At 39.9% G+C, this 25,479-nt stretch overlaps 2 protein-coding genes across 3 annotated transcripts in view; both read left to right on the forward strand.

The window, feature by feature from the left end:
- The window catches only part of G2E3 (G2/M-phase specific E3 ubiquitin protein ligase), a 40,249-nt gene extending 21,560 nt beyond the window's left edge, over positions 1 to 18,689 (forward strand). The window contains exons 5-16 of the mRNA XM_087951780.1: positions 394 to 518; positions 750 to 912; positions 8,622 to 8,728; positions 8,878 to 8,994; positions 9,916 to 10,043; positions 10,134 to 10,263; positions 11,401 to 11,532; positions 12,431 to 12,741; positions 15,437 to 15,618; positions 16,667 to 16,839; positions 17,412 to 17,611; positions 17,881 to 18,689. Of these exons, the coding sequence (XP_087807906.1) occupies positions 394 to 518; positions 750 to 912; positions 8,622 to 8,728; positions 8,878 to 8,994; positions 9,916 to 10,043; positions 10,134 to 10,263; positions 11,401 to 11,532; positions 12,431 to 12,741; positions 15,437 to 15,618; positions 16,667 to 16,839; positions 17,412 to 17,611; positions 17,881 to 18,116 (2,004 nt within the window). The 3' untranslated portion in view covers positions 18,117 to 18,689. The remainder of the gene's footprint in view (positions 1 to 393; positions 519 to 749; positions 913 to 8,621; positions 8,729 to 8,877; positions 8,995 to 9,915; positions 10,044 to 10,133; positions 10,264 to 11,400; positions 11,533 to 12,430; positions 12,742 to 15,436; positions 15,619 to 16,666; positions 16,840 to 17,411; positions 17,612 to 17,880) is intronic.
- Positions 18,690 to 24,941: 6,252 nt separating this feature from the next.
- Positions 24,942 to 25,479, forward strand: part of SCFD1 (sec1 family domain containing 1) — a 40,076-nt gene continuing 39,538 nt past the window's right edge. For both annotated transcript variants that reach the window (XM_087951779.1, XM_026664529.2), the window contains exon 1: positions 24,942 to 24,998. Coding sequence is in view for 1 of the 2 variants with exons in the window: in XM_026664529.2 (XP_026520314.1) it covers positions 24,968 to 24,998 (31 nt within the window). In the remaining variant the exon portion in view is untranslated. The remainder of the gene's footprint in view (positions 24,999 to 25,479) is intronic.

The following is a 25,479-nucleotide window of genomic DNA, read 5'->3' on the forward strand; positions in this document are numbered from 1 at the left end:
GGGGATTTCATGAGAGAGAGTGATAATGTATGGTTTATTTGAAAAAGTGAATGTTTGCAAGTTATAGGAGTTGATAATAATGTATTAAACAATTAATATTAAGACTAGAATGTATGCAGATATTACATTTATGCATTTAATAATTTATTAAAAATTGTTTTCGGCAAATAATTTAAAAATCTGGTTGAAATTTGACTTATCAGTGATGAATTATTTTCACCATACCAGTGTTTTTCCTTTATAAGCTTCGATACAAAATTACTTTTCTATAAATGGTAATAAAAACGTTCAAAAATATAATGCTTAAAATATTTCAATTCATTACGGATTAGATCCATAAGTATTATGGTAAAGTCTCCTTAGTTACAATTATTTAAAATGGTGTTTTTTTAGAAATGTGCTGTCTGTAAGAAAAAAGGTGCTTCAATTGGTTGTATAACATCCAGATGCAAACGAAGCTACCACTTTCCTTGTGGAATAGAGAAAGGATGCCTTTTCCAATTCAGAGAAACTTTTCCGTAAGTTTATTTTGTTTCATTATGTCAAAAACTGTTTCAAAAGTACTGAAACTATTTTTTCCCTAAAATTGCAAAGTTCCACTTAATAATAGATTAACTTCAGTTAATATGAAAGCAAATTGGTCCTTACAGCTTTATCTGAGAATATCTTTTTCTAAAGTACATGATTTATCTGAGTAACAATTCTCATTTTTTAAGTGATATGATTCTATGTAATTCTACCTCTCTAAGGTCATATTGTTGGAAACACCGACCCACTCAAAAACGTCTTTCTAATTGTAAAGGATCAACACAATGTACAATATGTTTGGAGTTGGTTGAACAAGCACCTACATACAACATTTTGACAAGCCCATGCTGTAAAAATGCTTGGTTTCATAGGGAATGCTTGCAGGTATGTCTGGATTGACATAGCAGAAGTTCCTTTTTATTGCTAAAAATAAAATCTGAAATCGTTATTGTTAAAAAATACCTCTGTATTCAGAGTAGGTTGGAAGTGAGACAGAAATCAGTGTATGACTTGATCAAGGGAACTCTTAATAAAGTGATCTACAAGGTTGCAATGAAAAATAATGCCTCCACCTCCATAACTTTAGTCCATTTTAATAAATGATATAGGAAAATAATCTTTGAAATGAACTCTTTTGTTACCTATGTTTACTTATGCACGTAATCACCACTATTCTTTATATCCTTATGCCAACGATGGACAAGCTTCTGAAAGCTGTCACAAAAGAACTCCATACTTTGTCTCTTCAACCACGTCCTGACAGTCCTTTCCATTTCTGCATTTGACTTAAACAGATACCCATAAAGGTATTCCTTCAATTTGGGGAAAAATTGAAGGTGCATGATGCCAAGTCTGGACTGTATGGCAAATGGGGTAAGGTGGTAACATCCAGCCTCTTGGGTGGCTCATGAGCTATGAAGCCTACCGTTGACATAATGCAGCAAAATTTTCTTGTGCTTTAATTGTGTTAAAACATTAATTCAGAATTTCATGTATTGCAGTGAAGTACTTTGAGTTCATAGTGGTGCCAAATTAAAAGTAATCTGTGTCCCAGCCATATGTTTTCCCGCCAAAGTGGGATTTTAACATTTTTTTTCTACAGGTGCAGCTTTGTCATGGACTATACTTCATTTCTGGATTATTAGGATAAGTCAATGTTTCATTGACTGTCATAATGTTACGAAAAAAAGTCATCACCTTCATTCTCTTAGCATGACAACAATTGCTGGCAAATTTCAAAGCTGCCCATAATCTGCAACTCATCTTGCCCAACCTTCTGATACTATATTGAAATATATTGGTAATATGGCCCACATGTTCCTGCTAAGCTAAATAATAAGCTTAACAGCAGTGTCCCTTTGAATAATCTGTCAGTTGTCTTTAGCCAATTCAGTAGCATTTTTCATGTGTTGTCTTAATTGTCTACTTCATTCCGATCACAGACAGATCTTTCTTGTTCACCATTTTTTTGATCCAGCAGTAAACAGTAATGTCAATGCAGTCATCACCATTAAAAAAACAACTATATTCTCCACTGAGCCAAAGGGAGAATCCAGGATGGGTAGTCTCTAGTCTCCTAGCTCTGCAGACCGAGTTGAAAAACTGAGGACACACCCCCTGGTAACGGTCCCCAGTTCTTCACTCGGTGTCAGCATGTTCAGACCACCCTTTAAGGCAGTGATCCCCAACCTTTTTTATGCCGCGGCCCGGTACCGGCATCAGCTGGGCGCCGCGGCCCGGTACCAGCATCAGCTGGGCGCCACCATCTTTTTTGATGAAAAAGTGCTTCCGTGAGCTTTCACCCAGAAAAGCTCACCGGAAGCACTTTTTCATCAAAAAGATGGCGCGCGCCAGCAAACCAGCGGCCCGGTAGGACTTGTTCCACGGACAGGTACCGGTCCGCGGACCGGTGGTTGGGGATCCCTGCTTTAAGGGCTCTGAATAGTTAGGATTGTAGAAGAATATTCACCCCCTGGGTTAAGCTTTTTTTTCCACAGAGAGGCTTAGATCAGGTTTGACAGCTAGCCAGCTTGCCAGTTTAGCACTTTCAATTTTTTTGCGCCTTTTTTCCGGTTCGCGTTTTTTTGCTTGTTATTTTAATTTTTTGACTTTCCTTGTTGGTGGACTGGTTTTTTTCTGTTTTGTGCCAAAACTTGGGTGGAGGTGACCCTGAGAGCCTGTGTGGCCTGGGCTGGGGTGGGAGTCAGCGTCTTATTCAACTCGCCTTCTCCTGATCCACTTTCCCTTGCCTGGGACGAGCCACAGCTGCCACTAAGCGCTTCTGTCCCTTTTTGGCGGCAGCGGCCATTTATTTTGTTTGGGGGCAATCTTGTAGTTTGTCTCCAGGATTGTACCTTGGGGTGGTTCTGGCCATTGGGATTAAATCCTGCCCCCCCCCATCCAGTCCTCAGAGCACCGTGGCAGCTGCGAGACGCTTGAGTCTGCCTGATAATTGCGGTGCAGCCAGGGCCAGGCTTGCAAGCCTCTGACCTGTCAGGGCTTGCTGCAATTCAAAGAGTCAGCCGTTTTTCAACATTTTTTCCCTGACTTGGCTTTTGAATTGCGGAGCTGTGCTGAGCTCACCACTTTGGGTCGCACTAGCCTCCTGAAGTGGTGGATAGCTACTGTGGCTGTAGCTGACAGCTTAAGCTGAATATTTTTTGTTTTTTGGTTTTTTTACTTTTTCCCCCCTTTCTCTACTCCTGTCAAGTGACAGTTATTTTTGGCGGGCTCGAAGATGGCCACCAAGGGAGCTGATCAAGAATTGTCAGTTCCTCAGCAGGGTAGAGAGAAGGCTGTAAAGGGATCTTCTAAGCCCAGGTCTGCTGGTCTGGAGGCAGCAGCTAGGATTAGAGCCAGGGCTTTAGCCCCAAAGAGACCCTCTAGGGCTGAGGATAGACAGGCCAGGCGTCGACAAAAAGCCATAGACAAACAGTTTGACAGGGCAGTGAGAGATTCCGGGATGGCAGAAAACAGCCACCTCTCAAACTTTGCCTCCTCAAGATGACAGGCAGCCAGACCAACTGGCAGATAGGCAGTATATGACTGCCTGGTCTCCTGGGGGCGCAAGTACTCAGGATTTGCAGGGAAACCTCCAAATCAGGGCTGAGACCTCTCACAATTTTTCTGAGCTGCCTCGGGGGATCTTGATGGCGGCACCTGCAGACCAAGTCTCCAGAGGAGCCAGACCTGTGCCTGCAGCCACCTTTACACCTACAGCAGCTGGCTTACGGCCTAAGGAGACCCAGATGCAAGAAATGCCATTCTTCATGAGAGCCTGGATCTCCCAAACAATAAGACAGGAATTGCAGGCAGAGGTCAACCAGCTGCGCCAGCTGTCTTATTTGGACACTAGCAGATGAGTCCTGCAGGGGCAGGCTTCTGTAGAACAGCTGATCCATTTCAGAGAGCGCTCGGCCTCCCCTTCAGAAAGCAGCCAATTTTATGGCTCCGAGAGGGACCTCCTTTCAGAAAGGATTTTTCGGATGAGGAGTTGGAGGTAGCAAGTCCTCCCTCCTTTAAGGGCCTTTTCCAGCCGGCTCTTTTCAAGACTCTGCTGGTTAAGGCCAAGAGCACGGCTCATCTCAAAAAGGACACGGTCACTCAGGACCTTCCCACAGAGGGAGAGGATCAGGAGGATTTCCTGTTCACTGAGAAAGCATCTGTGGTGGACGCTGTACCTGTGCCCCAGATGTTTCTGAACCTGATCAAAAAGCAGTGGGAGTCCCCTGGGATGTACACTCGCCCCAGTGGGTCTGAGTCTACCTTATTTAATGTGGACAAGGATCTTTTGGACATTATGGAAGTGCCAAAGGTAGATGGCCCAGTGGTAGCCCTAGCTTCCTCATCTGTCATCCCACCTGATGCGGAGGACGTTTTAAAGAAAGAGGATCGGAAGGAGGAGATGGCGCTCCGGAGAGCTCATCAAGCCGACTCCTGGGCCATCAGAGCACCGACGACTGCATCTTTTTTTACTCAGGCCTCTTTGCGGTGGCTGAGGCAGCTACAGGGCAGAATCCCACCTGAGGATCTCAGGGTGCATCAGGACCTGAATAAGATTATAGCTGAGGCTCAATTGACTGTTGATGCCAACCTCACGTCAGCCAAATTTTCTTCCAGAGCCATGGCCTCTTCCATAACAGCATGCAGGTTTCTCTGGCTAAGAAATTGGCAGATGGACGTCAGAACCAAATGGAAGCTGGCGTCGGCTCCCTTTAAGGGAGAAAGGCTTTTTTGGGAGGTCCTGGATCCTTTTCTGACGGAAACCAGGGACAAGCAAAAGATCCTGCCATCCCAGCGGAGGCGCTTTGATTACTGGTCTCATCCCTACTACAGGAAGCCCTCCTTTAAACGGGAAAGCTGGGGCAGGCTTTCCCCGTCAAAGTAGGCCCTTCTTCCAAAGGTCCTCGTCTCGGGCCAATAGACAGGCCTTTGCCATCAGAGGCAAGAGGGCAGAAGGTCCTTTAGGGGTTCCAACAGACCCTTCAGGTGTAACAAGTGACGCCTGAGCCTCATCCCCCATAGGGGGCCGTCTGGGACTGTTCTGGCAGAGGTGGGAACAGACCACAATGGACGCTTGATCCTGTCAACCTTACGGTTGGGTTTCTCTCTAGAGTTCCCCCGAGCCTTCTCATGAAATCGGCGATCCACCATCTGCTGGACATTCAGGCCATCCAGCCGGTTCTGGTAGACCAAGAGAGACAGGGTTTCTATTCAATGTTTGTGATTCCAAAGGCCTCGGGGGGGAGCAATCCTCAACCTGAAAGGGCTCAACAGACATCTAATCTACCTAAGGTTCAAGATGTACTCCCTCCACTCCATTCTAGGGGGACTGTGGGAGGGAGATTTTTTGGCCTTGGTAGACTTGATGGAAGCCTACCTCCATGTGACCATACACCCCAACCACCGTCAGTTCCTGAGGTTTTGCTATGGCAGCCACCATTTTCAATACAGGGCTCTCCCGTTCAGCCTGTCATCAGCCCCTTTGACTTTTACCAAGCTCTTGGCAGCGGTAGTGGCACACCTCAGAGCCTTATCCATAACGATCCAATGCTTTTTGGATGACATCCTGATAGCATCCTCTTCCAGACCCCAGGTGGAGGAGGATCTGATGTCGACAATCAGGATTCTTTGACTGCATGGGTTCTCGATAAACCTGGACAAATACCACCTAGTCCCATCGACTCTGCTCTTGCATTTGGGGCGATCATAGACACCTTGGCTGGACAGGTTTTTCTCTCACAGTAGCGTCGAGACAGTATCAGGGAAGTCACGTCACTGATCCTGTCTATCATCTTGCTGTCTCAACTTCTTGGCAAAATTATATCGTGCATCGGAATTGTCCCTTGGGCCCGCTTCCACGCCTGAACCCTTCAGTGGTTCCTGCTCCCTTACCAGAGGGCGAGCAGGGGCAACTCTCCAAGGAGGGTTCGCGTCCCCTTGCCAGTTCTTCGTTCTCTCCATTGGTGGCAGTCCCGAGCCATGGATCAGGGATGCTTGTACAGGGAACCCCAGAGGATTACCATCACCACCGACGCCAATCTCTATGGTTGGGGGGCCCACTTGGGAGTCCAGGTCACCCATGGGAGGTGGTCACGAGAGGAGCTCGCCCACAACATAAATTGGCTAGAGCTCAGGGCTGCCCGCTTAGCGCTCAAGGATCTAAGGCAGGAGGTGGTGGGGAGACATGTTCTTCTCCTCACGGACAATGTAGCTACCAAGGCCCACATAAACCAGCAGGGGGGCACAGGCTCCAGATTTCTAATGCAGGAGGAACTCATTTGTGCAGGTGGGCAGAGAGAAACATGTCCCTATGAGCAGAACATATCTCGAGAGTGTCCCAACGTGTAGGCAGACTGGTTGAGCAGGGCCACAGTCAAGCAGTCAGAATGGCGACTGCATCCCAGTCTGTTCCAGGAGACGACAGAACGCTTCGGCTGCTCGATTCTGGATCTCTTTGCATCGCCAGAGAACATGCAGGTCCCAAGGTTCTTTGCTCGATTCCCTGCCTGGGGAGCAGAAAGGGTCAACACTCTCCGGTGCAGGTGGTCCCAGGGACTATTGTATGCCTTTCCCCCCCCTTCCCCTGATTCCAGGGGCAATCAGGAAAGTACTGATAGAAAGGGCGGAAGTTCTGTTGGTAGCCCCTTACTGGCCTAGGCGTCCTTGGTTCGCCGACCTGTTGGGCCTGTCAATCGTCAGACCCTGGAGAATTCCCCTGCACAAGATCTCCCACAGCCAGGGCCTGATAGAGCACCCAGATCCAGACTGGTTTTGGTTGACCGTCTGGCGCTTGAGCGGGGGATCCTGAAACGGGAGAAATTTTCCACAAAGGTCATTCAGACCATCCAGGCGGCCAGAAGACCTTCCACGACCAGGATATATAATGCAACGTGGAAGATTTTCTGCAATTGGTGCGCTAGTCACCAATTGGAACCCACTGTTGTTTCTGTTGCAAAGGTATTAGAGTTCCTGCAGGACGGGTTAGATAGAGGTCTGTGCCCCCAATACCTTGAAGAGACAGGTGGCTGCCTTGGCCTCGGTGATTTCAGTCAAGGGCTCTACTACTCTGGCCCAACACCCTAGGGTGAAAGCCTTCCTTAGGGGAGCCACGAATTTGAGGCCACCGGTGGTCCACCACTACCCCACTTGGGATTTGCCTAAGGTCCTGCAGGCACTGACTTCTCCCCCATTTGAACCCTTGCGTAAAGTCTGTCTCTGCCTTCTCACTTGCAAGATGTCGTTCTTGGTGGCCATTACCTCGGCCAGGCATATTTCGGAGTTGGCCTTATCCATCAGGAAGAATCTGTGCGTATTCCATGCAGACAGGGTGGTTCTGCGGTTGGACCCTACCTTTCTGCCCAAGGTGAACTCCTTATTCCATCATTCACAGGAGTTGATTTTGCCAAACTTCTGTTCTGAGCCTACCCATGCACTGGAGAGAAAATGGCACACCTTGGAGATTAGGAATGCCCCTCCATATTTACATTAAAAGAACTTCTTCTCTTAGGAGGACGGAAGCCCTGTTTGTTTCCTTTCAGCCATCAACTTTGGGTTGCAGGGTGACACCTTCCACAGTAGGTCGCTGGCTCAGAGCCTGCATTGCAAAGGCCTATGAGTTACAGAGCCTTCCTGTACCCAGGAGAATCACAGAACACTCAACCAGAAGTGCATTGATCACCGCAGCCTGGGCAATGCAGGCATCGATTCTGGACATTTGTAGAGCTGTGACCTGGTCATCGGTGACCCCATTCATAAAACATTACACCATTGACTCCTTTGCCTCAGTGGAGGCGTCCTTTGGAAGACGAGTCCTGCAGGGTGTGCATGTAGAGGTGGGGACCTCCGACCAATCCAGATCCCACCTGTAGGACAGCCATCAGCCAGCTTTGGTATGTCCCATCCTGGATTTCCCCTTCAGCTCAGTGGAGAAGGGGCATTGGTCCTACCTGAATGCTTCTCGGGGAGCCGAAAGGAGAATCCAGTCCCACCCTGTATTCTGTCAGGTCGGAATAGGGAGGAAATGTCCCTTTGTTTCGCAGTATCAACTGAGCTATCTGTTTGAGGACGAGGAGCAGCTGAATTCGCTTCAACGTCGTTCAGAACTGGGGACCATTACTAGGGGGTGTGTCCTCAGTTTTTCAACTCGGTCTGCAGAGCTAGAGACTACCCATCCTGGAGTCTACCTTTGGCTCCCTGAGAAGAAGCATTCAGGTAGGGCCAACGCCCCTTCTACAATGAAAGTCAAAAATTAAACATGGTTGTTGCTACTCACTGATGAGTAGTCACAGGCTTCCATTTTCAAAGAATGAACAACATCAAGGCAACCTTTTATCACAGCAATCTTCTACCAGCTGAAGTGAAAGGACATATGTTAAAGAGCATCTTAGAGGTTTTAGTGCACTAGTATTACAATCTGTTAGTGACATTGAAGGCATTACTTTTCATTCATTCCTTGTAGTTAGTAAATAAAAAATGTTTATACCTGCATCATTTATTTCTTCTTACAGATACACCTTAATTTTCAATTTACTTGTTTCTGTGTGAAGTAAATAAGTTTTATTGATCATTCTTTATTTTTCTCTTGGATTTAGCATCAAGCTCTCAGTGCAGGGGTATATTTCTTTAGATGTCCTGTATGTAATAATAAAGAAAAATTTCAGAACGAAATGTTAAGAATGGGCATCCATATTCCAGAAAAGTAAGTGATTTAAATTACATTTAATGTGTATTATCTTATTATATTGTGTGAGTGCATTTTTATGCTGTATTTTGCTGTTATTTCTTAATTAACAAGAAAAGCTAAACTGCAGAATTAAAGTATTCTAATAAATGTTTAAATGATTCCAGAGATGCCTCCTGGGAATTAGAACAGAATGCCTATCAAGAACTACTTCAACGTTACCAACATTGTGATATTAAAAGATGCCTTTGCAAAAATGGAAGAGACTACAATGAGCCTGATAGGTAGTAATATATGCTGTCTTTGTCATTCTGCATATCTAATTTCGTAATAGTTTTTGAAATGTAGCAAACAAAATTAGAATTAAAAAAATCAAGGCAGGGAACCTATACAATGCTTATTCCTCCTATTTTCTCCATAATAACAACCTGGTGTTAAATGAGTTGGACTGAGAAAAAGATCATCCAGCTGGCTTTCATTCCTAAAAATGGGTCTAGAATTCACAGTTTCCTGTTTTCTAGACTAGCTGCTTAATCACTGCACCAAATTTATTGTATTTGGCAAACTCATTGTTTCTTTGAAATATTGAATAATTCCTTTTATTATAATAAACAATAGTTATGAAATAGGTATCTTTTTTAAAAAGTATAAGTATATGCTTATTTGCAATCAGATAAAGATTAAGGATCCTCATCTATATCTACCCTTTGAAGTTAATGGGAAGTTTGTGTAAGGCTTTCCTGTCACTTCCCACTGAAGCTGTATTGTTAATAGCTTTCTGTCAAATGGTGAAAATTTGGTTTTCTCAGAAAGCTTTTAAGAATGACAGCATAGATTATCTGTAGGACTGAGTTGCCCATAGATTAGACTCTAAATGGTTTGTGATTGTTTGTTGCGGTAGCTTTTTCTGTGACAATTCTTATTTGTAATGTATGTCAGCCTATTTATTAGCAGTTATTCAATAATAGTGCATTGTAGAACAAAATGTAGTCGAACCGTTGCATTAAGTATCAATAAATTCATTTCCTGATAGAAAGGCAACCTATAGAATAATTTAAAGTGCTATTAGTCTTTCACTCTTGTATTTTGTTACATCCCAATAAATGTGAAATTAATTCCTTTTCAGAAAGAATGATACTGTCTATGTAGCTTTGCTGAATTAAAGTTATTGTTATAATTAATAATACATTTTCCCTTCCTTTTAGCAAATGGGAAATAAAACGCTGTCAATATTGTGGTTCTAGTGGAACTCATTTGGCATGTTCCTCACTAACAAGCTTGGAGCTAAACTGGGAATGCATTGAATGTAGGACCATCCTTGCCAAATCAAATGGTAAGAACCCACTGCTCATAAAGCTTGAATTAACTGAAAGCTTTTAATACTTATGAAAAAAAAATCACATTTGATTACTTTGTTATATAGGAAGTGCTCAGAAATGGCGAAAGCGTTCTTTGAGTTTGCCAGAAAAAGCAGACGGAGACAATTTGATGGAAGATCCATCACCCAAATGCCCTAGACAGTCTCCAGGATCCCACCTTGGCATCCATATCAGGCATGTGATTTCAGTCTTCTCACAAGCATGTGAAAAAGTTTTATAGAGAGCCAGTTTGGTATAGTAGTTAAGGTGCTGGACTAAAAACTAGGAGATCATGAGGTTCTCTAGTCCTGTCCTAGTTATAGCAACCAGCTGTATGACTGGCTGTCAGCCCAACAATTGTGTTTCACAAGTTGGTGGTTGTGAATAAAATAGATAGAAACATGCGTCATCTTAAAGCATGGGTGTCAAACTTGCCATGTCATGTTGCCGTCACGTGACTTTTGCAACATTTTTCCCATTCACAGAGTTGGGGTGGGTGTGGCCTATGCAATGACGCATTCGGCCCATGGGCCACCAGTTTGACACCCCTGCCTTAAAGTCTATAAAATAAAAGTAAGAATATAAGAACAACAATAATATTGCCCATAGGTTGCACTTATGCTAATCAAAGTTGAATATGATATAAATAAGCTGAAATGTGCTACAGTGAGTTCAGGCTCATATACTCATTTCTTTTCAATTTCCTACATAATCATAACAAATTGATGCTTTATTTTCTTACTTTATACTGTTATGTCACTCATACTGACAATCTATAGTAAATATTTGAAACTAATGCTAAAAACCGTATCTCAGGAAATTGTCGAGCATAATAGAAGATCAGCTGCAGTTTGAGTTGTACTGCATCAAAAGCTTCCAAATATTTGTGCTCAAGCTACTTTCTTGCATATCTGTATTTTGCTAAATTATAACTAACCAGAATGTATGTTAAAACAAGCATTTTATGGTGAATTCCATGTATCTCTTAGAAATTCTTTAAAGCAGATTTTTTTAACCATCAGAAAAGCTGCTCTCTTGGCAACTGATGTGCTCTTGTGCATAAAAAAATCTGTAAACATTTATGCAATATTAACAAACTTTTCTATGAAACCAGCATAATTCATTTAACTTTAAAAAAAACAATCTAGCTTTTGATGCATTATATATTGTAAATAGAACTATTTGGATTATGAAGAACTGCCTTCAAAGTAGGTTTGGGATGATATATATATATGCTTGGACTTGTGTGTTTTCAGCTTTTGATTTGTGAAAACAAATCTCTAACTTTGGTAAAAATTAAATTATTCTTGGGGATGCTCTTTTTCCCTTCAGGTCCCCAAAGATGGTGTGCTCCAATGGTTTTACTCCATGTTCACAACTAGATCTTCCCTCTTCTAATAACAGATTTTTATCCCCATCTCCCTTCATCAGTCCTTCAGTAAGGAATTTGTCTTCTAAAAAAATGTAAGTTAACAAAGAGTTGCATTTAATGACTGAGTTTTAAAAACATAGGTAATTGGGTACTTTGCGTAACTTTTCTTTAGATCATATTTCAAATAGCTGTTGAATTTTTTTATCCCCCAAGATTACTTCCATTCATAGAGAGATCAACCAAGTTGACAAATAAAAATTTATTCAATATTTTAAGAGAGAGCATCCACCAACCATACCTCAGAATTGGGCCCAGGAAAACTGAGTGGGTATATGGAAGCACTCGTTGAATGCCACTCTCTCTTGCAACACTTTCCCAATACTTTTGGTTGGACTCATCTGGCTCTACTAGTTTGGTTTTTAAAAAATAGTTTGCCTTCTAATACTGAGTACTGTAAAATAATAATAAATACAATTTTAGCTTTTGCAACGCTGTTTCAAAATTAGTAATATAGGCTTTGAATCTAAATGGGCATGCAGATAGACAGGATTTTCCATTACGAGATAGGATTACAATCCAATGATCTCAGTTGTAGAAGTGAAGTACTTCACTCCCACAAATATTTGGAAGTGATTATACTCTTCCAAGAAGATTACTCTCCAGTTCACATTTTCAAGAGGTATAAAGATCTATACTTCTATTGATAGAAGTATTAATCAGAATTCCATTCAAGACTTTCTGTTACAACCAATACCACAACCCACATTTGCTATCTCAATAGAAATGTGATTTTAGATGCTTCTTTAATGAGTCTAAACTGCTCTCAGATTGGGGTGCAGAATAATCCTTTTGTTTCCCTATCTAAAATTAGCCCATTACTATAGCTATTAAATAATTTCATATATAAATTTTATACAAAATACTCCTGATACTTGCTTACTATCAGAATTATTGCTGAAGTACTAAATAGATGCTTTGCTATTCAAATAGGCAACTTGGGATGCAGAAAAGAGAAGTCTCCAAAATTCTCAAGGAATTAAGATTACAGATTAATACCAAACCAACAAGATTGAATATCATCAGACAAAATATCTGGGGTAGTGCTCTAAAAGGATTTCAGAAGCGGAACTTCAATCCTGCTAATGCTATTGAAGTAAACTATATAAACGTCAGGAATAAAATAGAGGTGGATCTCTGTTGCTCATCAAAGGAAGATTTTTTTCAATTGCTGATGCTTCATCTTCAGAATTCATCATTGTTTGAAGGGGAGCACTCAAAGAATTTGTCCTTTGATTCTCAAGGTAAGCTTGACATGTAATTTACACCAGGAGGGGACGCAGCTTTGATTGCTACCTATATTTAGACATAAATAATGGTGGCAGAGGTAGAGGCCTTTATTCTAATATCGTTAGAATATCTTAAAATGGCTACTTCAGAAGTTTGGGCTAAGTACAAAACAAGTAGAATTTATTTTGTGTCAAGTTCAGGGTAAATACTGTCTTGTTTCACATTGTTTTAATTATTCCCAATACTCTGAAATTGGTGTGGCTCATATTAAAAATTATTTCAAACTCTGAAGATTTGATTAGAATATTATCTCACGATGCATCACTTCTTCTTTTCATTAGCTGGAATAAGCTGACCTAATGAATGGTGAAGAATTATTCCAGCAAATAAAAACAAAAATGAGGCTTACTGGTACATTGTGAGATAATATAGTAATCAAACAAAAAGGCTTTTTCCGGCCTTTCTACCCCTCAGAAACATTGCATTCATTAGTTTTCTACCCAGAAAGTTAGCAAACATGATATTTCTGAATGATAGAAAGAGGCTTTTCATACCATTCAGAACAATTGCAAGAAAAGCACCAGCATTCAGGATGTTTTTGAAGGCAAAAAAGGCTGGATTGAGCCTTTTTATTGTTCAAAAATGTAATGCTTGCTAGATTTCTGTCTAGAAAGCCAGTGGACACAATATTTCTGAATAGTAGGAAGATTGGAAAGAAGCTCAGATCTTCTCTGGAAAGTGGGAAGAGTGGAGAGATCCAGTGCTGGGCTGGAGGAAATTTTGCATCCCGAAGAACATTGTTTACCCAGCCTCGACAGGAGTTTCCCTTCTTCATGGAGGGGAGGGGAAATCCTTCTACTGGTGGCAGCAGCTTGTAATCTTCCCTGCTGGCTTCCCTATTGACTTTCTGGGGAAGCCAACAGAGAAAATTGCAAATAGTAATAAATTGTGCATGAACACAGGATGCTTAACAACCAGTCAGAATTGCAAATAGGTTGCCAAGCACCAAAAAAGCTACTACATCAATGGGGAGGGGGGTGGCAGTTATAACTTCAAGGAGAGGTTGTAAATATCTTTTTCTGAGTGTCTTGTAACTTCAAACAGTCATTAAGCAACCAAGCCTACTTATTTATAGTTCAATTTCCTCTATTGACCTCAGCTCAGCTCATGCTAAGTCAGCATTTTTCCCTGGGTAGTTTCCAGGCTTTAAAAATACATTTCTTATAATGATTTGGTGGTATGCAATAATAGAAGGAATTAAATTAGAAGTTAGAGCTCAAACAGAACTTGTTTTGCCATTATTATTTATAATAACTATAACTATTATAAATAATTATGTTTCCCCCCAAATAAGACCCAGTCTTATTTTTATTTTATTTTTTGCCTCTGAAAGAAGCATTAGACCTTATTTTCAGGGGATGTCTTTTCCACTGTCTCACCTCGCGGTGATAGCACCAAGAGCCCCACCCATCAGGAGCTGGTGTGGCTGCTGCTGTCCCACTTGCACATGACAACCCCCCCAGCCTTCATTTCACCGTCAGAGGCCTTCAGGAAAGGCCTTTGAGCCGAGAAACGAGCTGCAGATTGACACGTGTGGTGCCCCCCTGGGCTCCATTTCACTGTCAGAGTCCTTTCACCATCAATCCGGAGCTCATTTCTCAGCTGCAGAGGCCATTCCTGAAAGCCTCTGATGGCAAAACAGAGACTGGTGGGGGGTGCAGCACAGGTCAATCCAGAACTTGTTTCTCAGCTGCAAAGTCCTTTTCTGAAGGCCTCTGACCGCAAAACAGAGAGTGGGGGTGATGCATGCAAGTAATGGCAAGCGGATGCAGAAGTAGTGGGCCGGTAAGGCGAGGCAGGTGTCAGGGTGTGGGAGGCCTGGCTGCAACTGTCCTAAGGTAAGCGGGTATGGGGCCCATGGGGCAGCTCCACCCCCCCATCCCCGCTCTAGCTTGATTTTTACCTGTGCACCGTAGCCCACCTCGTGCAACCAGGTGCAATGGAGTGGGTGGGAGTCTTAACTAGGGCTAGGGGTTATTTTGGGGGTAGGGCTTATATTGGGTGCAAGTCTAAAAATCAAGTTAGGTCTTATTTTCAGGGAAACACGGCATTTACAATTTAGGCCCTATATGCCTAAATACTAATATAGGTTTTATTCAATGAAATATAATGATGGGGTATTTAAGGATTCAGAACAGAATTTCTAACTCAACAGGGAATAGTAGTCAACTGTGTAATATAATAAGCAAAGGGCACACATTAAAAGGAATCATAAATATAACAAATGAAATTTCAGAAATGATACTGTTCTTGCTGATTCTATTCTCATATTCTAAACTTGAATGTCCAAGTTCAAAAACAAATCGTATTTTGTATCTAATTCTCAGAAGAAATGAAAGAGCCTTTTTTTTTTTTTTGGCCTTACAGGACTCTAATTGTAACTAATGATGTAGAAAAAATAATACTAGTTTTTGGTCTAAATGTCCATGTAGATTCTCAATCATCCAGGACCAGGTTGTCCCAAACGTGCGTTTCAAAAGGCAACCAGGCTTTTTTGGTTTTTCTTTAAAAACATTTTGATTCTCATCCAAGAAATTTCAGTTCTGACTGAATCATGGGGAATGGAATGGATTTTGGTCTAACTTTTTTCTCATATTAAAACAAGTTTCTATCAGTTGTAGTCAGTAAGTGTACCATTTGTACTTGCAGCTCTTAAAGATAATTTATACTATGAAGCAGGAAAAATGATTGCAGTTTCTCTGGTTCATGGAGGCTCCTCTCCTAGCTTCTTTTCTAAAACCTTGTTTCACTGCCTTGTCTATGGCACGGAAAATGTGAAGCCAACAGTAGAAGATGTTGCTGATAAAGACGTTTTGCAGGCAATAAAGAAGGTAAGCAATTGCTCTGTAAGACAGTAGGAACTTCCAGTAAGAAGGAGGAAAGAGAGTCACAGATGGGCTGTCCTCATGATTGTGTGTTGTGGTGTATTGAAGGATGTTTTTGAGTGAGGTGGCACTTACCCTAGGTGGAAGTTAGACTTATAGACCTGCTTGGGCTATTTTTGGACTTGTTCAGGCTGAAGGAGCAGATTGCAGGATGAACCACTCTGCAGTACTAGTCTTGCCTACCAAGATGCATCTGTGAATTTGGCAGCAGTTTTTTCAACATGACAGTGGGTTTGTTTTTTTTCACACCAGCTCAGTCTGCTTGTCAGGGACCTATTCAGGTCACACTGGAGGATGGTTTGTATTTGTTCTGTTCTGCTGGTCATACTTGTTATACCAACTGTGCTTGTGAACAGTGGTTGTGGGCATGGCTCCTTCCTGTACCACTGTTTATCACTGATGGATACTGAGGCTTTGGAGGTATAAGGGTGGCAGAGAGATGTTACAGTACTATGGAGATCATTTTGCTTATTCTCCTGGTAGCCCCAAGTAGGAAGAAAGCAACTGTAGATCATGTCATTGTCGCTTCCATCTGATGCCTAAGTGCCTTGACTGCTGGCATATTGGTTTTCCACTGTAGACTGAGGACTTATTTTCTCTCTGGGTGAGAACCAAGAGGACTTGAGGGATGAATGAAGCTCTCTACCAATTGGTGAGAGCAACAGGACCAGGATCCCCTGTGAGTGCTAGTGGGAGATGGTTAGTGGGTATCATTGTGTCACAGAACTAGTGAAGTTAAAGTGCCTCAGGGTACCTTGCTTCCCCTCCAAGGGATGGTTGTAGAAGACAGTGGGAGGAGATCTTTGGCCTTGAGAATTTGGGGACCTACATTTGGGGATGGGATTGCCACTGGGGAGATGGGATGGAGTAGAGTATAATGGTGGTGACAGACCTGGGGAGGTATGGCGGGAGGAAGGGAACAAGTTGTTCCCAGGGGATGTATTAGCTTGAATGGTTTATTAATGGAGCAAATACGCTTGGTTTTCTTCTATAGATAAAATCTGCCACAACACTGAGCAGCTTAGAATCAGCAATAAGTGATTGCTCTGACTATCTTGCTTCTATTGGATGTTTGAAACCTGTAACAGCACTACATGATAAGAATATATTGGTGAATGAGATTCTGAATCACCATGTCATCAGAAGAACTCTTTTACCACTTGAAAGGTTTGCTTGCTGTGGAAATCATTCCTATCATTTTTAAATTTTTAACTAATTAAGAATCATTTCAACTGTTTTGCAAGAAAATATTATGTGATGTCCTGTGGGTGTACATTAAAATGTTTGCTCATTATGTCTTAGTTATTTTCACCAAATTGTTTTTTTTCCTCTTTAATCAAGTAGTATTAAAAAAACTAATAGTTTTGGTAAAATGTGGAGTAGGTTAAAAAAAAGATATAACTTAACACTTGGAAATCCTTTGCAGATTGTTTCAACAATCATAAGTTATTCAAGCAAAAGGTTATGAAGCTTTCTAATATATTTCAGGAGATTTTAGTAGATTTGGAATATGAATAAATACAAGCTATGAGTAAGAATATGCGAGCTTGCCTTTCTAGCTGAAGCAATCACAGGAATCATTTTTGTAAGCATAATTTTAAATCCTGTTGCTAATAGAGATCAGCCAGTAAGTTTTTGCTTTAAGAGGAATGTCCACAAGGTTCTTTTTATTTAAGAAACAGCACAAAAGACTCATAGAGGTTTTTTTCTTTGTATCTCTCCCTCTATTTCCCCAAAAGTTTTAGACAAGGTTTGAAAACACTTGGTGTTTTGGAAAAAATACAAATGAATCCCGATGCATTCTGTAGCATATTATGTCACAAACCTGAGAAACTTTCAGCAAAACTTCTTGGTGATCTCTTTACAATTCACTATTTATCAGGAACAGATAAGGCCAGATGCCTTGATTTCTGGATGGGTTACTTACAGGAGACAGAAGGTAAGAAAATGGGATATTGCCTACTTCTAGAAGTTTGAACTTTTGAAATATATTTGTACCTGTAAAATAAGAAACATCAGATTGCACTATTGGTGGAGAAAGGATGGTTTTGCACTTTTATTTTACATTATATTGCAGTTACAATTTCCTGAATGTTGTTATTTCCTAAAATGTTGTTATTCCAGTTCATCTGTAACTTCTTAACTAATGTTATATTTTGATTAACTACAATGGCCTTTTCAAAACAATCTTCATATTTCTTGATGTAGGTGGTGAGTCATCTGTAACTCTAGAGGATATCTTAGTATTTGCAACTGGCATCCGCAGTATTCCACCCATTGGCTTTGATCCTGACCCTTCAGTTATGTTTCAGCATATAAAATATCCAATTGGAAAAAGAGACCTTAACTGTTTACAGCTTCCAATAACAAAATCTTATGAGAATTTTAAAAAAGTTCTGGATATTGCCATCCGACGTGCCCTATTACAGACAAGAGTATGTTAGTCACTACAGTGGATACTGAAAATTGAATGATGAAGCACACAAGAAGGTTGCTACTTGCCTACTGGAAAACAGACATATTCATCCTCGCAGGTTTAAAACTTGATCATGGAAATGCATAGTTTCAGTCTTTACGCTTTGAACAGTGTTTCAAAGTGATGAGCAAACAAAGCTTTTAAAACAATTTTACATTATATTTGTTCTGGGTTTTGTTTTTTGGCCAAACCAGCAAGTAACTTGGTTGTTTGATAGTGTAGTATACTTTCCATTTTACATAAATGTTGCACATCAAAACTTCTGCAAATGCATTCAGGAACCCTTTCCAAATTTTAATATATCAGCTTTTATATATTGTGAATTTGTGTAAAGATTTGAGGTGTGGATTTATTTTTATTTATGTGGATTTCTGATTCAGGAGATGTTAATTTCACACACAAACCCCTTTAAAGTATTCTAGCTATTAATTATAAACATGGGGGGAAAACTAAATATTACCTCATGTTATCTTCTCTTAAATATTTGTAATGCTTTGAACATTTGTGGGATTATGCCCAAATAACTCTGTTTCTGTTCTGTCATCATTCTAATTTTTTTAAAAATACATAGTTTTGAATATAAAAGGATTTTTAAAAACTGCATTATAGAAATTCTATATTCAGAAAAGCTATAATTGGCATCAGATGTGTTTGTTAACTCAGTTTCATTATTTCAGTTAGAGATGTTTGGACATGGAAGTGCTTTTTCCCTGAAACAACAGTTCTACCCTTGCCATTCTTGACTATATTGGGAGAAGTCTAAATTTCAATCTGTTTTAGACTAAAGCAGCTATTTCAAACCTGGAATAGGATGTTTCATTCTGAAATTACCTTCTACATGTTATGCATATTATAGAAAATGTATGTAGATGTTATTAAGAATTATCCTCACATTTATGCAAATTGAAGCAAATATCCTTTGATTTAAATGAGATCTTTAGAAGATGGCTGAGATGAGTTAGCCTTATATATGTCTCATAAATACCAAAGTTAGAATTGCCATTCTCTACTCAGTGCTTAACTAGAAAGATTATGCGTTTGATTTCATTTTTCTAAAATCTATTATGTTGGATGCATTATAGATACACCATGTTGTAGAGTATTAAATCTTATGAAATAGGTGATGGAATAATTTATGCACACACATAACATTTTCACACACATGTATGGATACGCCAACTCCTTTAAATGGTTTTAATTCAAATTGATATGAGCTTTTACTAGGGGGAGAAAAAAGCAAATTTCTGTTTTCTTCTGGGCCACATTTCCTGTTGGTTTTGTTGGATTGTGCTGAGCTGAAAGATTAATCACAGTAGTTTATTATTTAAAAGTAATTTCTGTCATCACTTATTAAATTGCACAATAGTAACTTCCAGAGCTTATCCATGCTATTCTAAATTGTTTGAATTTCAATTATTGAAAATTAATTGTGTGGGTGAAAAGTATACAGTGTACATTATTCTGAAATGTTCAGCAAAATATCAGAATATAGTGATAACTACTTTATTAGTAGAGTTTCATCCTTGGCAAGCATGTATATTAGTGATTTGAAATAAAGCTTACAGTAGGTACAGAATACTACAACTACTTGAATTCATCTGTAGAAGAAGCGCTCAAGGCATGATGGAGTTAATATTTCAGTAGAATGGATGGAATATTTCTACTCCCACAGCTTCTAACCACAAATTTCAATTTCTTATATTAAAAGAATAAAAAATGTGTTTGAAAGGGAACGTTTATTTCCTGGCTTTCAGAAATCTACTTAGTTCTGAAGATTCTATTTCAGTATTACACAAATTCAGTCCCCTCTGTAAACAAGCAGTTTGGTGGGCCTTGTTTTTCAGCGTGATTGAGATAACATTTGATTCAGATTCTTTCCTCAGTGTGAATTAATTAAATTCTGGCTACCCAACCAGATAAAGCTTGTGGATCAATGACAGAAACTATATTACTGATTTACAAGTAGTCCTCAGCTTATGACAATAATTGGGGCTGGAATTTCCATTGCTAAGCAATGTGGCTGTAAAGCACAATTGCATTGCTTAGCAAAGGCAATCCCTGAAGTCCTGGTGGTTATTAAATTAATCCCACAATTGTTAGATAACTCCCTGGCAGCTTCTCACAGCCAAAGGGAAAGTGTAAGTCCCAAGGTGGCAGGAAAGTAAGTAGCTGCTGTCCAATGGGAAAGGGTCCATGAGGTGTTGCGCGGGGTCTGGGAGGGGTGTGGGGTGATGCAATGACACTCCAATAACTTGCAACCCTCCCTGCAGCTTCCCCGTTGACTTTTGATCACATGATTGCAGGATGCTTGGCAACCCACTAAGTGTAAACCAGGTTGCCAAGTGCTCAGATTGCAATGATGTTAGTGCAGGATTGTTGGGAGGGCCAAAGCTCCAAGGGCCAGTCATAATTTGTGCAAGACCAATGTAACTTTGAAGAGTTGCTGAACAAATGTCTGCTAGTTGAAGATTGCCTGTATGTGGTATTTTGTAATTTATTTATTTTTTAAAAATGGGTTATTATGCACACTTTTGAATACTCCACAAGTACTATGCTTGTACCTTGGAGGTAATTTTATTAATATACTTTTTTTCCCTTCCATTCAATCATGTTTGATTCTCAGAGGCTATCTGGACAAATCCTTGCAGGTTTCCCCCATCGCCTAGTTCCTAGGACTGAGAAAAAGTGACTGACCTATGGTTACTCAGCCCAAGGCAGGACTAGAACTCCTAGTCATATATATGACGTTGTCTAGAAGGTGTTTCATGTAAACATGGTTATTTTACATTTTCATTTGAAAAGTGAGGTTTTTATCTTGGCATTTTTGAGAAATTGACAGATTTAGTTTAAAAACTACTTTGAGGTTTATTGATTTCCACTGAGACTTTGATTGTATGTTGGAATTAATTAGAATATTTTAATTTAATTTTCCAGTGGAATTAATGTAAGTTAAAAATTCCATTTGATATTTAAGGAGTATGTGTGACAATTGAACAAGGGAAACTTTCTGGAGGGTGACTAAATATTTCTGTATGTTGCTTAGAAAAATTGCTTATCAACAATTCAAAAACATTTTCAGAATTAAATGTTAGTAATTCTCACATTTCATATCTTTATAGAAGTTTTACAGGATATAGACAATTTTTTTTTAGTGAACTTTATACTTTCATTGTTTTGTCACATACAAATAGCCTTTTGGTGAGTGAATAACATGGTTATATCTGTAGTTTTTTAAAGACCTTTCAATGTATCTAATGAGAAATTATAGCTTTTTAAGTAACATCACCATGCCTTTACTAGAATGTTTTTAATGTGTTTTTCAGTATTCATTTGCTTTTAAAGAAGATATATTTGAGAAATATTTTACAAATGTACAGAATTGGTAGCTTTGCTCCTGGTCATGTTTTTTCTACATAAGGACCATATTTTTTTGCCTAATGTCTGATTGGTTCTAGTGGAAACCAGGTAGTAATATAAATCAGTACTATCAACAATGTTAAAATATGGATGGGTATGATGATGAAAAAGCCATTTTTCTTCCAAAATTTCATATTGGGTAATGACAACTAGAATTAGCTACTGGATGTTCCATCTCATCAAAGTTTATTATTGCTCCAGTCACAAATTATTTTACAGTGAAATTGGTACAATATCATCCCATTTCTTTGTGTCATACTTTATAAATATTGAGATTCCCTTTGTTGCCCAGAGTCAATGGTGCTTACGTGTTATGGTTGATATTGGATGTTTTTCTTATAATCCATTATTTGCTCTTAACATGTGATTCTATCATCTAGCCAAATTTTATAGCAGTTTATGAGGATGGATTGTAAGGAAATAAGATATGCCTTAATCATCTCTCAATTTATCTGCACAGAGGATCACATTTTTCCAATTATGATAGTATTTGAATTTGAACTTTGCTAGACTGTATAATACTGTATCTACTGATTACAACAAAGAAGTAAGAAACACTGTAAATTAATAGGGTTTATAAATGTGTGTTAATCCAGGGCAGCAGTATTCCTTTTGAGCTCAGGTACTTGAAATAAGATTCATGAATTTACTATTATTCCTTCTAACACAAGTATCTATTGAAAAAAATACATGTGAAAAAGGAAATGCGTACTATTAAAAGATGAAACTTAGCATTAAGAAAACAAAGTGGAATAAAAAACTTGTGTGTAGTTACAAATTTGTAAATTTTGGTTTGTGTAAAACTATTATTTCAAGAAGCCTTTTGTAACTTCCAATGTGTCATATTTTGATTTTAAGTTACTTGTAGCAACATGGAAGAACTGTCTTTTGTATGTATATATACATATATCTATATATCCATGTAAAGTGCAATAAATCAAGGATTTCTTAGTTAAAAGTGTTACATGTTTATTCCTTATATACTGTTGATCCAAATTCTTTAGAGAAAAATTAAACATTGTGAATCTGATGACAAAATTAAATGTGGGATAAAACCTATAAAGGATGAATAGATGGGTGGATGGGTAAACATATATCACAATTTGATCAAATGTTACTGATGTACTTTCCATGTCCAAATAAAAACTTCAGAATTTATAGTTTCTCTTGAATGCATGAAAATAATATATAATTGTTCCAAGGATTGTTCAAAGGTTGTTTAAAGTTGCCACTGTCTCACCAAAAAGAATTTAATCTGAAAGTGAAAACTTAACCATACCTAACACTTTCAAAGTGAATTGTACTACCAGTATTACAATAAGTTACATCCAGATGCAAGCATATTCTGAAAAGTTTAGATGAAACCTATGTCCTAATTTCAGATACCTTAAAGTCAGTCAAGATCCAATTCGGGGGAGGGGGGTGTTTCACTTAAAATTGTTTTTAAAAATAGCAAAGTTTATAAATGATTGATTTCTAAAGAATCATATGCTACAAGAAAATGAATAGTTGATTAGAATAGTGTGCCAATCCAATTCCTTTTGAGTGATCAAAGGTCTGTTCCAGCATTCCATAAATGTGACAAACTGACCTTTAAGTTTATTTAAGATTTAAGTTTTTAGCCCTTTTAAAAGTGAAAGGAAGGCATATGTGCAGCCAATGTTGTATAAATCAATTTATAAGAAATTGGCCTGTTTCTGCCTTTTAGTGAAGGTGTGAAGCCACAGCAAGAAAAAATAAACTTCCTGGTTCATTTTTCAAACTGGAATTCTATTAAAATGTATGTAAAAGTTACTTGTTTCCACATTCAGTAATTTGCTCAGAAATCTAAGCTTTTAGAACAGCTATGACCAGACAGTAATTAGACAAAAAATAATTACAGAAACAATTCCAAGAATGGGAACGGATAAAGAGAAGACCCTCAAATTTTTACCAAAAGCTCTTTAATTCTAACAAAGACCTTTTACTGAAAATTTTATAGTTCCTATGTAGAAAAACTATAATCTAAAATTTTAGGAGTTAATAGGGCTTTAGAAAAATCGTAACCAATGTTTTGGATTTTGCCTGGAATGGAAGCTAAGGAAGCGTTTTCTAACAAGGGAGTTATCAATAAAAGCTTTTTTATTGCAATTGTCTGAACACAGCTTCTGTGTCATCACTATATATGTTTTTATCAAAGTGGAATATGACAAAAGTCATTTTGCCAAAAGATTCATTCCAAAATGCTGCTTAGATTCAAGATTGGATCTGACACTATATCAAAACTAAATCCAAATCTCATCTAACACAGGTGGAACTTCTATTCCTCTTTTGCTTTTTTCATTTTTCTTCAATTTCAATTTCCTTTGATTTATTATCAATGTCAGACATGTATTTAAAAAGTAAATTGCTTTGAAGGAAATCAGCTCTTGGGTGTTCAATTTTTGCTACAGATGACAAAACCTTCTGGATCCCAACTATTCTGATATAGAAATGAGGTTTGTTACAAAAATACTTAATCTACCTATCTTCGTAAATTTAATGCCCAGAAATTAGGCTTGTGGTAGAAACTGCCTGTGAAATGCAGGGATAATTAACCACTGCTAGAAATAAGAGTGGAACTTATATCATTCTTGATATTTTGGGGAGGCAAATACAATCTTGTACAGTCTTTTTTTTTTATTCCTGAAGTAATTCCGTTCAATGCCTGCCTCGAGATAGGTATGCTAAACTAGCTCTTCAGATTTTAAATCCAGTTCCAGTCAGCCCACAGACACCCTGAAAAATCAAGAGGTATGGGGATTTAGTTAGCATTCGGAAAAGTTGCAGGTTTGCTTCTGTTTTAAGGTGCAATAATAAGTGACGCTAAAGTTTAAAGAACAAGATCCTACGCGTACTTTTCAGTTGTAAGAATGTTGTCATCCTAGCGTTTTTTTCCTGCGGGCGCAAGGTCCGTTAGCTGTAAATGTATTGGAGAAGAACAAACGACAACAGCTCCCTAAAAGCATCGAAGCGATAGGTTTGGCCAGAAATGAAAGCAGAAGTGCGCCAACCCGCTTTCATACTGGAAAGTCCCATAAAACATATCAATCCAGCCGTCCGGCACCAACCATCCGACCAACTGTGGCCAACAAGGTGAAGGTCCGGAACGAGCCGCAGAACACGACAGGAAAATGCTAAATCCCAACCCCCGTTCCCCAAGAAGCAGAACGGGGACGCCGGTCTACTAAGTCTCTCCCTTTCTCAAAGGAAGCAACTCCCAGGGCAAAGAGCATCAGCGCCGACAGGTCGAGCTAGAGCTGGGCAGACTCCGCCCGCCGCGCTCCCGCAAGAACCCGCGTAGTCCTCTGGCGCGCCACGTCTGCTGGGCTGGTGATGGCGCGGCGGTGAGGGGGGCGGAGCCGGCCCGAACACCAGGGGAAGATGGCGGCCAGCATCCGGGAGAAGCAGACCGGTGAGTGACCGGCGTTAAATCGCCCGGAGGATTGTGTGTTCTGATCGTCTTACTTACTTCGGCACTCCTGAAGCAGGGATTGGCTCCAAGGAGAAGGCTACGTGTCCGTTCGGTGTCCGTCCGGTGTGGAATTGCGGCCCTCCTTTCGTAGCTGTAGCTTGATTCGGTGCTTTTTATGTGAGGGAACTGTTTTCTGCCCGTCGTCAGAGCGAACGGGCGGGCATGCCCAGCCTCGGCTGGGCTGATGGAGCTCCTACTATTGGGGTGACCCTTGTGTCTCCTGCTTAGGATGCTTCTGGAGGCCTTCCTTTATTTTCGTTTTCCCTTAGCCTTGGAGGTTCATCGGCTAGGGAGGACTTCATGGGGAAAAGTTTAAGGGCATGGTGTAAAACGGGAAGCCGGCCTTCCATCAGAACAGGTTGTCCTCGATTTATGACAGTTCACATAGTGGCTGTTCAAAGTTACAACAGCACTTAAAAAA

Source organism: Notechis scutatus, chromosome 1, assembly GCF_049901735.1.
Source record: "Notechis scutatus isolate UNSWTSFEM ecotype Mainland chromosome 1, rNotScu1.2, whole genome shotgun sequence".
NCBI classification, from domain to species: Eukaryota; Metazoa; Chordata; class Lepidosauria; order Squamata; family Elapidae; genus Notechis; species Notechis scutatus.